Below are 12,890 nucleotides of genomic sequence, written 5' to 3' on the forward strand. Positions count from 1 at the left end.
GGGATCCCCGCTATCACCTTCCTCGTGGCGGAAAACCTGCGGGCGTGAGTTTCACTGGAGGAGAAAGCAATTTCCTTATGACAAACACCAGCAAAACAGCATAAAAATCACCTGTCACCTGGTGTAAACACCGGCCTTTGAAACCAGCTATCTAAGCCAGCTCTTCGGCATGTGGTTCTGGTTTGTTGTTGTTCCCAGTTCCACTCCGGGTCTTTTAGCCCCTTCTGGTTTGGAGCTGTGAGGAGCTTTGGCATCTTTCTCCTTTGCTTTTTGCCCTGTGTTTTCCTTCTGATCCTCAGGGCTCTTCTTGAAGAGCAAATTTAAGAGACTTTTGAACCAGGTGCGTTGGGTTTTGCCCTGGGAAGAGTTTTTTGTGCTTTTCCTCTTGGGCTCCGGCTCCTCTTTAGGGACCTCCCCGGGAGCTTTGCTCTCATCATCCAGAGCCTCATCCAGGTCCGATGCTTTGGGTCCCTCCTCTTGGTCCTTCCTGGGGCTGAGTTTGGCACAGGAATACTTGCAGAAGTCGCTTTTCGATCTTTGCAGCCCTTCTCCCTTCCTCCCTTTCCTTCTGGATCCCTCCTGGAATTTCTTCACAGCAGACTTCTCGCAGCAGCTCAGCGAGCGCTGGACGTAGATCTCCAGCACTTTCTTGGCCCCTTGCCTGTCCAGGGAGAGGATCTTCCCCGAGGGCTGACTCCCCACATCCCACTGAGGTTTCTCCACAGCCAGATCCTGCATGTTGCTGTGGAAAAAACCAACATTTTCAGCCCGGTTTTCGCTTTCCCCGGGATGCTGCACTGTCAGGTTGGGCACCATGGAAATCTCCCCCATTTTGGACCAAGGCTGGAGCCCAAGGGTGCTTTGGGTGTCCAAGACTGTTTGTGCTCCCAGTAAATGATCAAGCCCTTTTTATGGGTGTTATCTGAGTGCCCGTTACGCAGGCTGCACACACGGGGGTTTATGAAGGGCAATAAACACCGCTGATAAAGGGACCGAAACCGCGGGGAAGGGGGAGACGAGCTGGGCAGGTCTGAGGGGCAGAGCCTGGTTATCATCCAGAGGGTCAGATCCCACAAAGGTGTCATCCAGACACCCTGGTGCTGCATCTTCCTGTTGCCATGTATTCCCATGCTACGGTGAAAAACTACACGCCAGGAGCACCATCCCCCCCGGTGCATCACACAACACGGATTTTTTTTTATCTCCCCTTGAAGTGTCAGCTGCTAAAAGAACCAAAATGATATTCTCCAACAGGGCTGGGGGCTTCCAGCCCTTGGAGAAGCCAAGGGCAAGGTGGGCTCTTGCAAATATCCTCAATCACTGCCAATATTGGCCAAGAACCTGCATGAGCTGTGACCGGTGTAGGGCTGTGACCACAGCGTGGAACACACAGTCCCTGCCTTTCCCACCACCCTTTTCCTCTGTTTTTTTTGAACAAAATTAAACAGGAGATGCTGCTGTTGAAAAACCAGGGAGCCGTGCCCGTGCCTCGTGCTGGCTCTGCTTCCAAAACCAATTTCACCCTTCATAAAACCAGACCCAAACCCTGAGCAGCACAGGAGAAGCCAACACCGAAACCCGGCACGCTCGGCTGCGCAAACCGCCCCGGAGCCGGTTGATGAGCATCATCACAACGCACAAAGGACACCCACCCACCCCAACATGGTCTTTTTTTTTAGGATCAAGAAGGCAAGTTTCCTTCATCCAAGCCAACCCCGAAGCCACCCGACCACCTGATAATAAATCACTCTGTTGATAAATCACAGCAAAGCGACAGCCCCCGTCCTGCTTCGATTGATTCCGGTGCGTTGGCCGCATCCTCCTTTATTTGCTCGTTTGGGTATTTACCTTTCCATCAGTATTTCTGCTCTTCTGGACATATGTCAAGACAAGGTCCTCGGCCACAGGCGCGAAGGGTTGTCAGACTCTCCTGTGAGGTGCCTTTTGTATCCCCAAGGGTGGGGACTGGCTGAGTTAAGTCCTATTTTTATCAGCCATTCAGGTAAGAGAGCGGCCAACGCTTCCGCCTGGGATCCCCGCTATCACCTTCCTCGTGGCGGAAAACCTGCGGGCGTGAGTTTCACTGGAGGAGAAAGCAATTTCCTTATGACAAACACCAGCAAAACAGCATAAAAATCACCTGTCACCTGGTGTAAACACCGGCCTTTGAAACCAGCTATCTAAGCCAGCTCTTCGGCATGTGGTTCTGGTTTGTTGTTGTTGTGCAGTTGTGGGTTTTTTTTAATAAGTGTGATGCCATATATGGGATTTTCTGGGTTGTTTTTGTAAGGAGAAGTCATAACTTTGTCAGATAAATGAGTTTTAATGCAGCAAGCAGATCACCCCGCTCATATCTCAGGAGCTTCCAGGGATGTGGGTGTTGGGGGCTGTTGTGGGACCGCAGATGCTCTGGGCACGGTGCTACCAGGTTGTTCCTTAACCCCGAGCGTGGTTGGGCTGCAGCACCTTGGAAACCCACCCTGGGGTCCTTCAGAGAGCCCACACACCCAAATATGTGAAATATGACACAGCACCAGCTTCATCCCCCAAATCCTTTCACAGAATCACAGAATCTTCTAGGTTGGAAGGGACCTTAAAGATCATCTTGTCCAACCGTCAACCTCACTGACAAAAATAGACACCCACACAACAAACAAGGAGCATCATCACTAAACCAGACCTCCCAGCACTTCATCAACCCGGCTTTTGAACACCTCCAGGGATGGGGCCTCAACCACCTCCCTGGGCAGCCCAGTCCAATGGCTGAGAACCCTTTCAGTGAAAAAATGTTTCCTAATATCCAGCCTGAACCTCCCCTGGTGCAACTTGAGGCCATTTCCTCTTGTCCTGTCGCCTGTGACTTGAGAAAAGAGACCAACCCCCACCTCTCTACACCCTCCTTTCAGGGAGTTGTCCCACCCAGCCTTGCCCGGGGGCTGAGCATCTCCCAGGGCTGAGCCCACCCAACACCCATCTGCGCATCCCAAAATCTGCAACCAGCCCCTGGGTGACACAAACCCTCAGCCTTTTCTCTTACACCGGGGACACGCTTGGCCCCACAGCCACCCCCTTGCTCCCCTGCTCCTGGCTGCTCTCCTCCATCCTCATCACTATTTTGCCATCTGATGGCAACATCTCGCACTGCATCTTGCAGGGACGGTGTCGGGTGCTGGAAAACCCCTTGGCAAGATTTCCACCTGAGCAGCGCCGCATTTCTTCCACTTTGCAGCTGGGATGAGGTGCTGCCCAGGTCCCTCCCTCATAAAAACGCTCTTTTCCTGATAACGGGGTCAGTTTGCAATAAAAACAGCCCGGGGATTGTTTTCTTTCTGTTTCTACAAACTTTCAGTACTATGATTTCCTACAATTAGGAGAGATCCAGTCTGTTTTCTTCTGTTTCTCCGGAGCCTCCACCGATGAATCAGCGCCTGGTATTGATTAGGAATTACCCAGCTTTGTTTTTCAGCCTCTCCATCTCCTTCTGATAAATAATTAAACCATCCATCAGGAGCTCCCTGCTGCTAACTAGCGTATGACCAGGTCCTTTTGTAAGCAGGTCGATTCCAGTGGGTGAGGAGTTTCGCGCTCGGTTTTGGTTGGTTGGTTGGGTTTTTTTTTTCCTCTGCAACATCCATATAACAAAAAACCCACATCCAATCTGGCCGCAGGGCACCGTTTGGCCATCTCTGGTTTGGGGATCTTGCTCCTGGAGATCATCCAAGGCTGAGTCCAAACATCATCCCTGCTCATAGAGTCAAAGAATTGTCTAGGTTGGAAGGGACCTTTAAGATCATCTAGTCCAACCATCCCTGTTCATGGAAGACTTCTCGTGATTACACTGGGAATCAGCATGGACTTACAGCCTCTTGCTGGCTTTTCTCCTGTGTAGGAGCATTTCTGGACACAGCCTGAAGCTGGGATACCCAGATTGACCCAAACCTTCACCCCAAGTTGTGATTCTGGATCCAAACCTTTATCCAAGTTTGGGTCCCTTCTGGGATTTGGGACACTCTTTAACCTAATGGAAAAGAAGCATATGGAAAAGATGTTTGCAAGAGACCCAAGACAAACCAAAAGCCCATTTCCAGAGGTGGGGGAAGAGATCTAGATCCCAATTTGTCTGCTTTTCTTATCAACACCAACAGAGAACGAGGAAGCTGGCTGGAAACACAGTCACGTGGAGGGAGCACACAACGCTGAGGTTGGTATCTTCAGGTCAGTGACGTTGGAAGAAAAGGCAGAATTAAAATCATGACGACACAGCAGCAGGAACTGGCCTGGTTATGGGAACTTGCTCCAGAAGGTGGAAAAAAAATGAAGGAGAGGTTTTCCTCCCCTGGAGTTGTGAGGTGCAGAGGGTTACAGTGGGCTCAGGAGAAGGCAGGAGTCAACACACCTGAATTTCTTGGGAACAAGACAGACAGGCCACAGCTTGGGAGGCTGAGGTTGGACATCAGGAAAAGCCTCCTCTGCAGGAGGGTGGGACAACCTCAAACGGATGTCCAGATGGTGGGGGATCATCATCCTAGGAGGTCTTCACAAAGTGGCCAGCCAAAGCCACAGCTAATCCACCTGGGTGCTGGAGGCAGTTGTGTTTTAAGTGAACCACAAAGGTCCCTTTGACCCAACACCAGCCACTCAGGGAGAAAACATCTGCCGTTTCAGATCTGAACCAGGATGGGTGGGTTGAGGGCAGCCACCGCTCCCCACACTTTGGACAGATGGTTCAGCCAACATATGGGACCCGTGTGGCCTCAATGGAAACCTCTCAGCCCATTGTGTGGTGCCTTTGATCCAAGAAGGTTGTAGACACCAGCCCCCAAAGAAAACCCTTCTTTTCCTCCATCCCCAGGGCTGATTTTAGCTGCTTCCCTTGGCAGATGAGCAGTGGGCATGCCCAGGTGTTTGCTGCCGTGCACCACCCTGCCCCAAAAACCACCAGACCTGGGGCTGCCGAAGCGTGGATGATGCCCTCCAGGGAAAGAAGCACCTTCGGGAAGGCCCACGTGGGGCACCTGCCATCGTGCCACCGCCCCTGGACTTCAACCACGGCAAAAGTCACCGGCTGCTCTGCTCTCCCTCCCCACACACCCACGCCAAACAGCCCGGCAGAGCGGCGGTTCCTCAGCTGTTTACCGAAAGGGATGGGTCCCCGTTCCCGGATAGAAGCAGGTTTCCAGCCCTCCTGCCTCAGTTTACCGCAGGGAAAAGAACCACATGGCCCCGGGGAGGACAGGAGGGCGTCCTGGGAGCATGGAAAGAGTTTGTCATCCCAGCTCATCCGTGCAAAGGTCCTCTTTGATTTTTACCCTCCAGGATCCCTCCCGGAGCCGCCGCGGCACAAGGAGGGTTGGGTGCTTCTGGCAGCTTCACAACCAGGAGAGGAAATCCCCGGCCAAGTCCAACGGGATCCTTAGTCATCGCTGGAAAACGGGGTGAAGAAAGGGCATCTCGGGTGCTCCCTGCGAGCAGGGCACAAGCTCCAGGGTCACCAACTGTCACCACTCCAACAAAACAATCAGTGCAGGCTGGAGAAGTGGTGGGATGCTCAGGAGCCATCAGGGCTGTTTCCACGGCAAGAAAGCCCCCAAGAAAGGGGGATGTCTCGTTAGGAGAAGGTCAGGAAAAATGCACCCATGGGTGTGTGTCCCAAGAGTGACACACTGGCAGGGCCAGGATGGGAGAGTTGCCAAGGAAGAAGGTCTGTTTTCCCACCAAAGCTGTCCCTCAGGGTTGGGCAGGACTTACTCTGACTCTGCTGGATTTCACCCCCAAAACCACCTGGCTTTAGTCTTCTCTGGGGCAAATAGAACCTTTGGTGGAAGGATGGATGAGGTCTGGGTGCTTCAATGCACCTTTGGTACAGCACATCCCCAGACTGTGGCTTGGTTGGGTGCTGGGTAACCTCCAGCCCCTCTCCCAGCAGAGATTTTGGCCTCCTTTCTTATCTAGGGCCTCCCAAAGGCTGTGACATTTGCTCATTTACCCCACTAGAGCTTCTCATTTCCTTCTCCTCCATCGCTTGACTTGGCAGACACTTGCCTTTTGCTAAAGAACTGGTGATTCTTTCTGGAAGTGAAACTTCTCAGCCACCATTTCCGGCAACGTTGTACTGTTGATGTTTTGCCAACCAGCCACCACGTGTCCCACCACCATCTCTTGCTGGGTACTGCCCACCAGTACTTTCAGGCTCCAGTTGATGGGCACGAAGTAGTTTTAGAGGAGCAACATTAGGTACAGCGAAAGGGACTGTGCTTTCAGGTTGGCAACAACCAGTTGTGGTGGAAACCTCAGTCACCAGCCCTTGCCAAAGTTCTCCACAAAGCTGATATTTCCCAGACCCAGAATTGCTGCCTCAAAAGCCGATGTAGCTCTGAGATGGCAGCTTAGGAAAGGGTCCAGAGCAACGATACCAGGCAGCAGGAGAAGTTCTGCAGTGGTGCAAAACCAAGGTTGGAAGGAACTCACCTTGTCCTATCAGCCATGAAACAAGATGTTGCTTCACGACCTGTATCTGTGCTTGTCCACGTAACCACAAAACACTGTGTTCACCCACCTGTGAGCAGCTCCAGCTGTTGCCCTCTGGTTTGGGGGCTGCTGAGCTTGGGGACAAGATTTGGGTGCCCACAGGAGCTGGTTCTAAATGAGGAAGGCTCAGATTCCTCAGTTTCAGACCTTCAGCCAGAAAGAAGTGGGATTTCAACTGTACACGGTCACGGGATTTTATTTCCTCAATGAAAAGCAATCTGAAAATATTAGTGGATATTTTTGGATTTAAAAACACACACACACACACTCTCTCTCTGTTCCTTCCAGGTCACTAACAGGGCCTGGGGCTGCAGGAACTCCTGCTTCCAACTCAAAGCAAAGAACCACGTGTCTGACGACGAGCGAGCTCATACTCATTACTGGCTTCGTTTCTTTTCACATTATTGAGTCAGCTAATTACAAACAGCATTAGATGGAGGGAAAAGGAGTTGAAACGAGACCCAGCTTAGGGGTTCTGTGCAGCCTGGAGCTCCAGCCAGGCCAGATCCGGGTGGATATTTCAACAACCCCAAAGGAGATGGTGAGATGACACCATATGGCACATCTGCAGGGTAAATCCATCCTCAGATTGAGGAAATGGCTCAGATTCAGAGCAGCGTGTCCACGCTTCGGGCCACCGCTCGCTGCGGAAGCCCTTTGGGAGATGTTTGACCAGGAGCACGGGCTCCAGTGCTCTCTGCTCCTCACGTCCTGCTGCGAGAACAGAGCAGCCTTCACCAGCAAATTGGAACCTTAAAGACAAGCATCCAAATTTACAGAGCAAAAATACCCAGCTCCCTCCCCAAGGACAGAAGAGAAGTGAGCAGAAGGCCAGCCCTCATGTTCACCTGCACTTTCGAGGCTGGGGGGGACGTTTTCTGGCTGTGTTTTGCTAATGAAGCCCCGGAGATGTCCCAGCTTTGGCTCAGGGCAGGTTTTGAAATGCAGGACCAGCTCTTCTGTCCAAGAGATGCAGGAGATGCCAGCACTTCCCAGCAGAGCACAAATCTGTCTGCGATGCCCTGCAAAGGCAGCTTTCCAAGATTTCCTATGGTGAAACCTCAAGTGGATCTTCTGGGTCTTCTTTCAAATCCTCATGGTCCTCATTCTCCAGCTGCTCCAGCTTGCTGGACTTCTCATGGATGATCTCCCCAGGAGTCTTCAAAAACCTGCAATTATTTTTAAGTGCTTTAAAGGGCATGTCCAAGCCCAGCCCCAAACCAGTCTGTCCACGCTGGAGCCCTTGCCCTCAGCAGCTGAGCTCTGGAGCTTCCCAGGGGGTGTCTGTGATCCCTGGGCTCCCTGGGTGACAAAGCTCAGCACTCATCAGCCCAGAGTTGGGGCTTTAAGTCCAAACTAGTCCCAGGGAAGCAGCCAGCACTGAAAACAGGAGGTTCCCAACTTCTTTCCACCTCTTCTTCTGTCTGGAGGTGGACTTCAGACCCGGTGTCACTGGGGAAGAGGAGGGAAGTCTCCAGCACAAGTGGGTTTGGGGACATTGCAGGACCCCAGGCAGGAGAGTGGCCGGATGGTGGCCCTGGGGCAGGCTGCTGGCCCACAGCCCTGGTGGGACCCAGAGCCCAGGTGTCCCAGCTCCTGACTGTCACAGGAGAAAGCCTGGACATTAACCCAGCGGAGCGTTACATTTGTAGGGAAGGATAAGAAGAACCAAGCCAAAAAGCAACCACTTTTGGGGTTTTGCAAAACTGAAACCAGCCCAGGCTTTTCTACCTCAACGTGAAGCTGGTTCCGGCTCCGAGACACGCACAGACGCTGTGGGGACACCTCAGTCACTGGGCCAGGCTGGGACCCTTGCAGCACCACAAACCCAGAAGACAGACCACATCCCCATACATAACCCCAACACACAGCGAAGATGCTGCAGCCTCAGCTCAGTCTGGACCATGGAGGATCCAGCAAGACGAAGCAGCTGCCAACATCTGGAGGCCACCACCTTCCTGTGCCCCATCCCCACTGAAACAGACCATTTCTCTGATCTGCTCCATCTCACCTGAAGAGCAGCTTCTGCCCCGGCTCCTTTTTGATGATGTTGAGTTTGTAGTAGTGTCTGAGCGCTCGCGACATCTTCTCGTATGTCATGTTCATCCGGTTCTGGAAGAAGAAAAGAATTGGGAGGGGACTGAGTAAAAGCAAACGCCAACACCTGGTTTGGGGCTGTCTGCAGGAGGACCATGTGTGGGACGTTCGAGGTGGGTCTTGGGCATTGCAGGCTGTGGTGTGGGTCTCTAACCCAGACACACTTCTGGGTCCATCACTTTTGGCCTTCCAGAAGATGAGAAATCCTCCCTCTTTAACCACCAGGAGGTTGGTACCTCTCAGCAGCGCTGTGCCCACTCCATCACCCTTCCCAGTCCCTGTGCCACCAGCTCTGGAGAACACGTCATGAAGGCGACACGCAGAAGCCCAGGAATGACGAATTTCTTCTCAACTGCATTTACCTTGTGGTTCCCCCAGAGCTGGGCAAGTCCATTTGGGTTAACGACCCGGAAGACCTTGGCTTCCTTGTCTTCCCACTTGATGTAAGGCTCGTAGCGGCTGTCGGAGAGGAGCTGGTACACGTAATCCCACAGCAACCTGCAGTCTGGGCATCGGTGGAGAACACATGGTCACAGAGCTCCCACTAAGGCCCCTACGCTCCAGTGAGGGTCCATCAGCAACAGAACTGGGCACATCAGCAGTGATAATAAAGGCAAGAAGAGCCCAGAGCTCACACACAGCACTTTTATTGCTAGATCTCAGAACACGAGCAGGAACTACCATTTTTCAAGTGGGGAAACTGAGGCAGAGAAGCCCCCACTGATGCACGGAGTAAACAGGAGACAGATGGGCAGGCAGGACAAAGCACCATCTCATTTCCCCAAGGAACCAGGCTATAAATTCTGATTTACCTGCAATTTTCCCATCCACTGGGGCTGACGGGGTTGCAGGAAGAGAACTGATGGCCTCTGCCCTGCAGCCGGCCTCCGAGATGTGGTGGGAGAGGTTCAGTGGCCCTGTGTGGCTGTAGGACACAGGCTGTTCCACACCACCCAGGCAGGAGGAAACAACAACCGGGGCAGCCTCAGCTCTACACTCTGTCCCTGGGGAAACAAAAACCACCCTGAGGTGTGTTACGGCAGGTCCCAGGAGGTCTAAAGCCCTGAAACACGTGGGGAGGGACAGCCCAGGTTGGTTGTCAGCCCAATACCAGCCCAGCCAGAGGAGGCAGGCGCTGAAGAAAGCTCAGGATTTTTTTAAGGTAAGAGAAGTAGAAGATGCGGGGAGTTTAGAGGAGACACCAAGTAGGATGAGAGTCAGACACAGAAGAAAAATTGGAATAGGAGTAATAGTCCAGAGCCCAAGCACTCCCTTGTAAATTGGAGTAGAAGCTTAAGATGTTCATCACCCTACACCTGAGCCAGCAGAAGGGCTCAGGAAAGCACTCCCAGAATCACCACGCTGCAAAACCAGCCACCAACACCAACCCATCCCCACTCCAACTCCTACCTAGGGTCCTCCCTTTCACCCACCTGAGCCAGCAGAAGGGCTCAGGAAAGCACTCCCAGAATCACCACGCTGCAAAACCAGCCACCAACACCAACCCATCCCCACTCCAACTCCTACCTAGGGTCCTCCCTTTCACCCCAAGAACACTAAGAAGCCTCACTGGCTCTGAGCAGCCTCACCTGGGACCTCTCCCCACCCCACCCATTGGCTCAGAAGCTCTATTTAAACCCAGCCCTGGCCCCTTAGTTCTTTCTCATCCATGCTGCAGGAAAACTTCCCTCCAGCTATGGTCATGGCTATTGACCACAACCCCCATCCAGATCTCAACTTGCAGAAAGACTTCCTAGAGTAGCCATAGTCTTGATTGGTCACCATGGGCCACCTGGAGATCCCTAGACTTGATTCTGACGGGCCCACCTGGAGATCCCTAGACTTGATTCTGACTAGACCTGCTTCATCACCACAAGCTTCCTTGATGACATGGACTTTGTTGGACCTGGCTGCCATCTCCAGGACTGTCCTGCCTACCTTGCTGAGGTACCGTGGGATGGGTTTAGCTGGCTGAGCTTCAAGCCCTAGATGTGTGTGACCCAGCGTAGCTGAGGGCTACCATTCTCCACCATACCTTCCTCTGTGCTCCTGGCCTCCCCGAAGGGGGAGCTCAGCAGAGGGCTGCACACCAGAGCTCTTCTTTGAGTCTTAATGTACTGAAGGACTTCGTACAGGACATCCCCTGCAGGGAAGGAAAGTCTGCTCAGATGATTTTGTGTTATAGCAGAGATTCTCTGTTGACGTTGCTGCTCATCTTTCTGTGCTACAGAGTAAGAGGTCATTCCCCATCTCAAAGCATTTACAGTCCAGGTGGACTGAAGGAAGAGGCTTGCCCTTGTCTCCAGCACCCAGTTGGCCAGGGAAGGCTGAAGCGTGGTCTGCTGGGACCCATCCAGCCCCTCTCAGCAGAGCACAGCTTGTGCTGTGCTTGGATGGTCCTCGAACACCCTTGCACTCGGTCTAACCTGAGCTGGGAGCTCGGTATCTGAAGTCATCCTTGGTGAGGATGCACAGGGCTTTGCCGTTCATTTCAAACTTGCTTTCATCCGTTTGCCGAAGGGAATACTCTCTCTCAGCCCATCTGAGCCAGTGGATCACGTCGTCCTTGCTCCACAGTGAGGGCTGGATTCCTGAAACCAGGAGCAGCCTCTGAAACAACTGTCTCCATCTTCATCTTCAAAACTGCTGAGGGGCAGGGGGGACACTGGTCCTCTCCATCACCAAACTTTCTCTCTATGTTAAGTACTCACAAGCCAAAACCCCAAAGAGAGAAAATGAACCCTGATGAGTGGTCCATCTTGTGCCCCTTGATGGCAGGGAATGGTCCCTGGGTGGGACACCACGGCTGTACCCACCATGTCCCACCCTGTGGGAGCTCCTTTTATTATTTTTTTTAAGCAGTGTTGACTTGCTCAACATCTACTCACTCAGCCTGCCGGGAAGCTTGAAGATCTCCCTCTCGCTGATGGGTGTGTGTCTGGCCTGGGACGGGGCCGGTAACGAAGCTGTGACAATGGGGCTGGAAGAGCTGATTGTCACTTTTCCCTGGGGAAAAGAGGTCAAACACATCAGGGTGGGGAAAATTCCCAACTCCAGACCTGCCTTTGCTTTGGAGATGCCTCCACAGATAGTTTCTAACTGGTTTCTCAGACGTGCTGTCCACACTGGCTCTAGATCCTCTGCCAGCCCCAGGATGAATCTGGTTGCCCAAGACAGTATCACAAGCCAGATTCCCCCTCTCTTTCTCCAGTTCTTCTCTTTAGTGGAGGCTCCAGATGTGGGTTATCCATCCCCACCGCCCCACGGCCGCAGGGAAGCAGAAGATGGAGCCATGGCTGGCAGAGCCTGCAGTGTCCCCATTGCTGGCTCTTGCTTCCTCCAGATCCTCAGCTGCTCGTTGGATGTCCAGAGTTTTAGGACAGTTCTTTAGAGTTGTGAAAATACAGCTGCCTAGATTTTGTCTTTAAAAACTTGGTAGGAAGAGATGTCTCTAACTTTTCCCTTACAGATCATTGGGACATCAATAGAAATGGCCATCCCCAAGTTTAGGGAGATGTCCACTCATCTCACTCTCCTGCCATGAAGTTCCAGCCCCTCAAGAATTACTCCTCCCTCTTGGTTGCTCGTTAAGGATCCCCTCCAGCCCCATCAAATGGGTGAGATGGTCAGTGCTGGGAGGAGAGGCAGCCCCAGAAACTCATGTGGGCTTGGGAGGGGTCACCATCACCCCAACTCTGGCCCAGGGCTCTCATCCAGAGCACGTGTGGCAGGAGGGAGCCCAGATCCTGCCGTCAGCCCCATCTCGATCTTGAAATATTACAGGCAGCCAAGCAGATAATGTTTCCCCTTAAAAACCTATTACCGTAAACCCCAGCAATTTCTCAACTTCATTCTCTGGAAAATTAACAATTTTGCCTACAAATAGTGTTTTCTGAAGCAGTTGCCAACTCTGGGCACTTCAATACACCCTCAGGCAGGTTTTCAGAGGTGGTTTGAGCAGCCAGAGCTTCTCAACTGTGTGTGGGGGGTCCAGGAGCCGAGCCCCCCCCCAAAAAATCAGGGGTGACAAAAAAATCCCCAGAGCAGATGGTGGTTGGGCACATCTTATTCCTGGTGTCCCCAAAACTGGGAGCAGGGGGCAAAAACGCTCCATCCCTCCCCAGAAAAATGCTTCCCTGGGATTTGGGGAAGTTCCAGGGGGAGAAGGTGGTGGTTTGGTGATGGGTGAGGGGTTTTCTTCAGCAGAAGGATGAGTGTTAATTTGCGGGTGGGGTAACGATCGCTGGGTGTCTCAGGGGTGTTGG

At 52.7% G+C, this 12,890-nt stretch overlaps 2 protein-coding genes across 2 annotated transcripts; both read right to left on the reverse strand.

Annotated features, from left to right (window-relative positions):
* Positions 1-147: 147 nt before the first annotated feature.
* On the reverse strand, positions 148-1,935 carry LOC106891720. The gene is made up of 2 exons (XM_014948435.1): positions 1,849-1,935; positions 148-742 (listed from the first exon to the last, which is right to left on the reverse strand). Exons 1-2 carry the CDS (start codon positions 1,878-1,880, stop codon positions 148-150), a joined length of 627 nt encoding a protein of 208 aa, XP_014803921.1. The 5' UTR covers positions 1,881-1,935.
* A 4,790-nt stretch (positions 1,936-6,725) lies between these two features.
* Positions 6,726-11,976, reverse strand: ETV7 (ets variant 7). The gene is made up of 7 exons (XM_014948494.1): positions 11,514-11,976; positions 11,052-11,216; positions 10,661-10,768; positions 9,438-9,629; positions 8,988-9,130; positions 8,540-8,640; positions 6,726-7,697 (listed from the first exon to the last, which is right to left on the reverse strand). Exons 1-7 carry the CDS (start codon positions 11,653-11,655, stop codon positions 7,577-7,579), a joined length of 972 nt encoding a protein of 323 aa, XP_014803980.1. The 5' UTR covers positions 11,656-11,976; the 3' UTR covers positions 6,726-7,576.
* Positions 11,977-12,890: the final 914 nt, after the last annotated feature.

Source organism: Calidris pugnax, unplaced genomic scaffold, assembly GCF_001431845.1.
Source record: "Calidris pugnax isolate Ruff unplaced genomic scaffold, ASM143184v1 scaffold91, whole genome shotgun sequence".
NCBI lineage: Eukaryota > Metazoa > Chordata > Aves > Charadriiformes > Scolopacidae > Calidris > Calidris pugnax.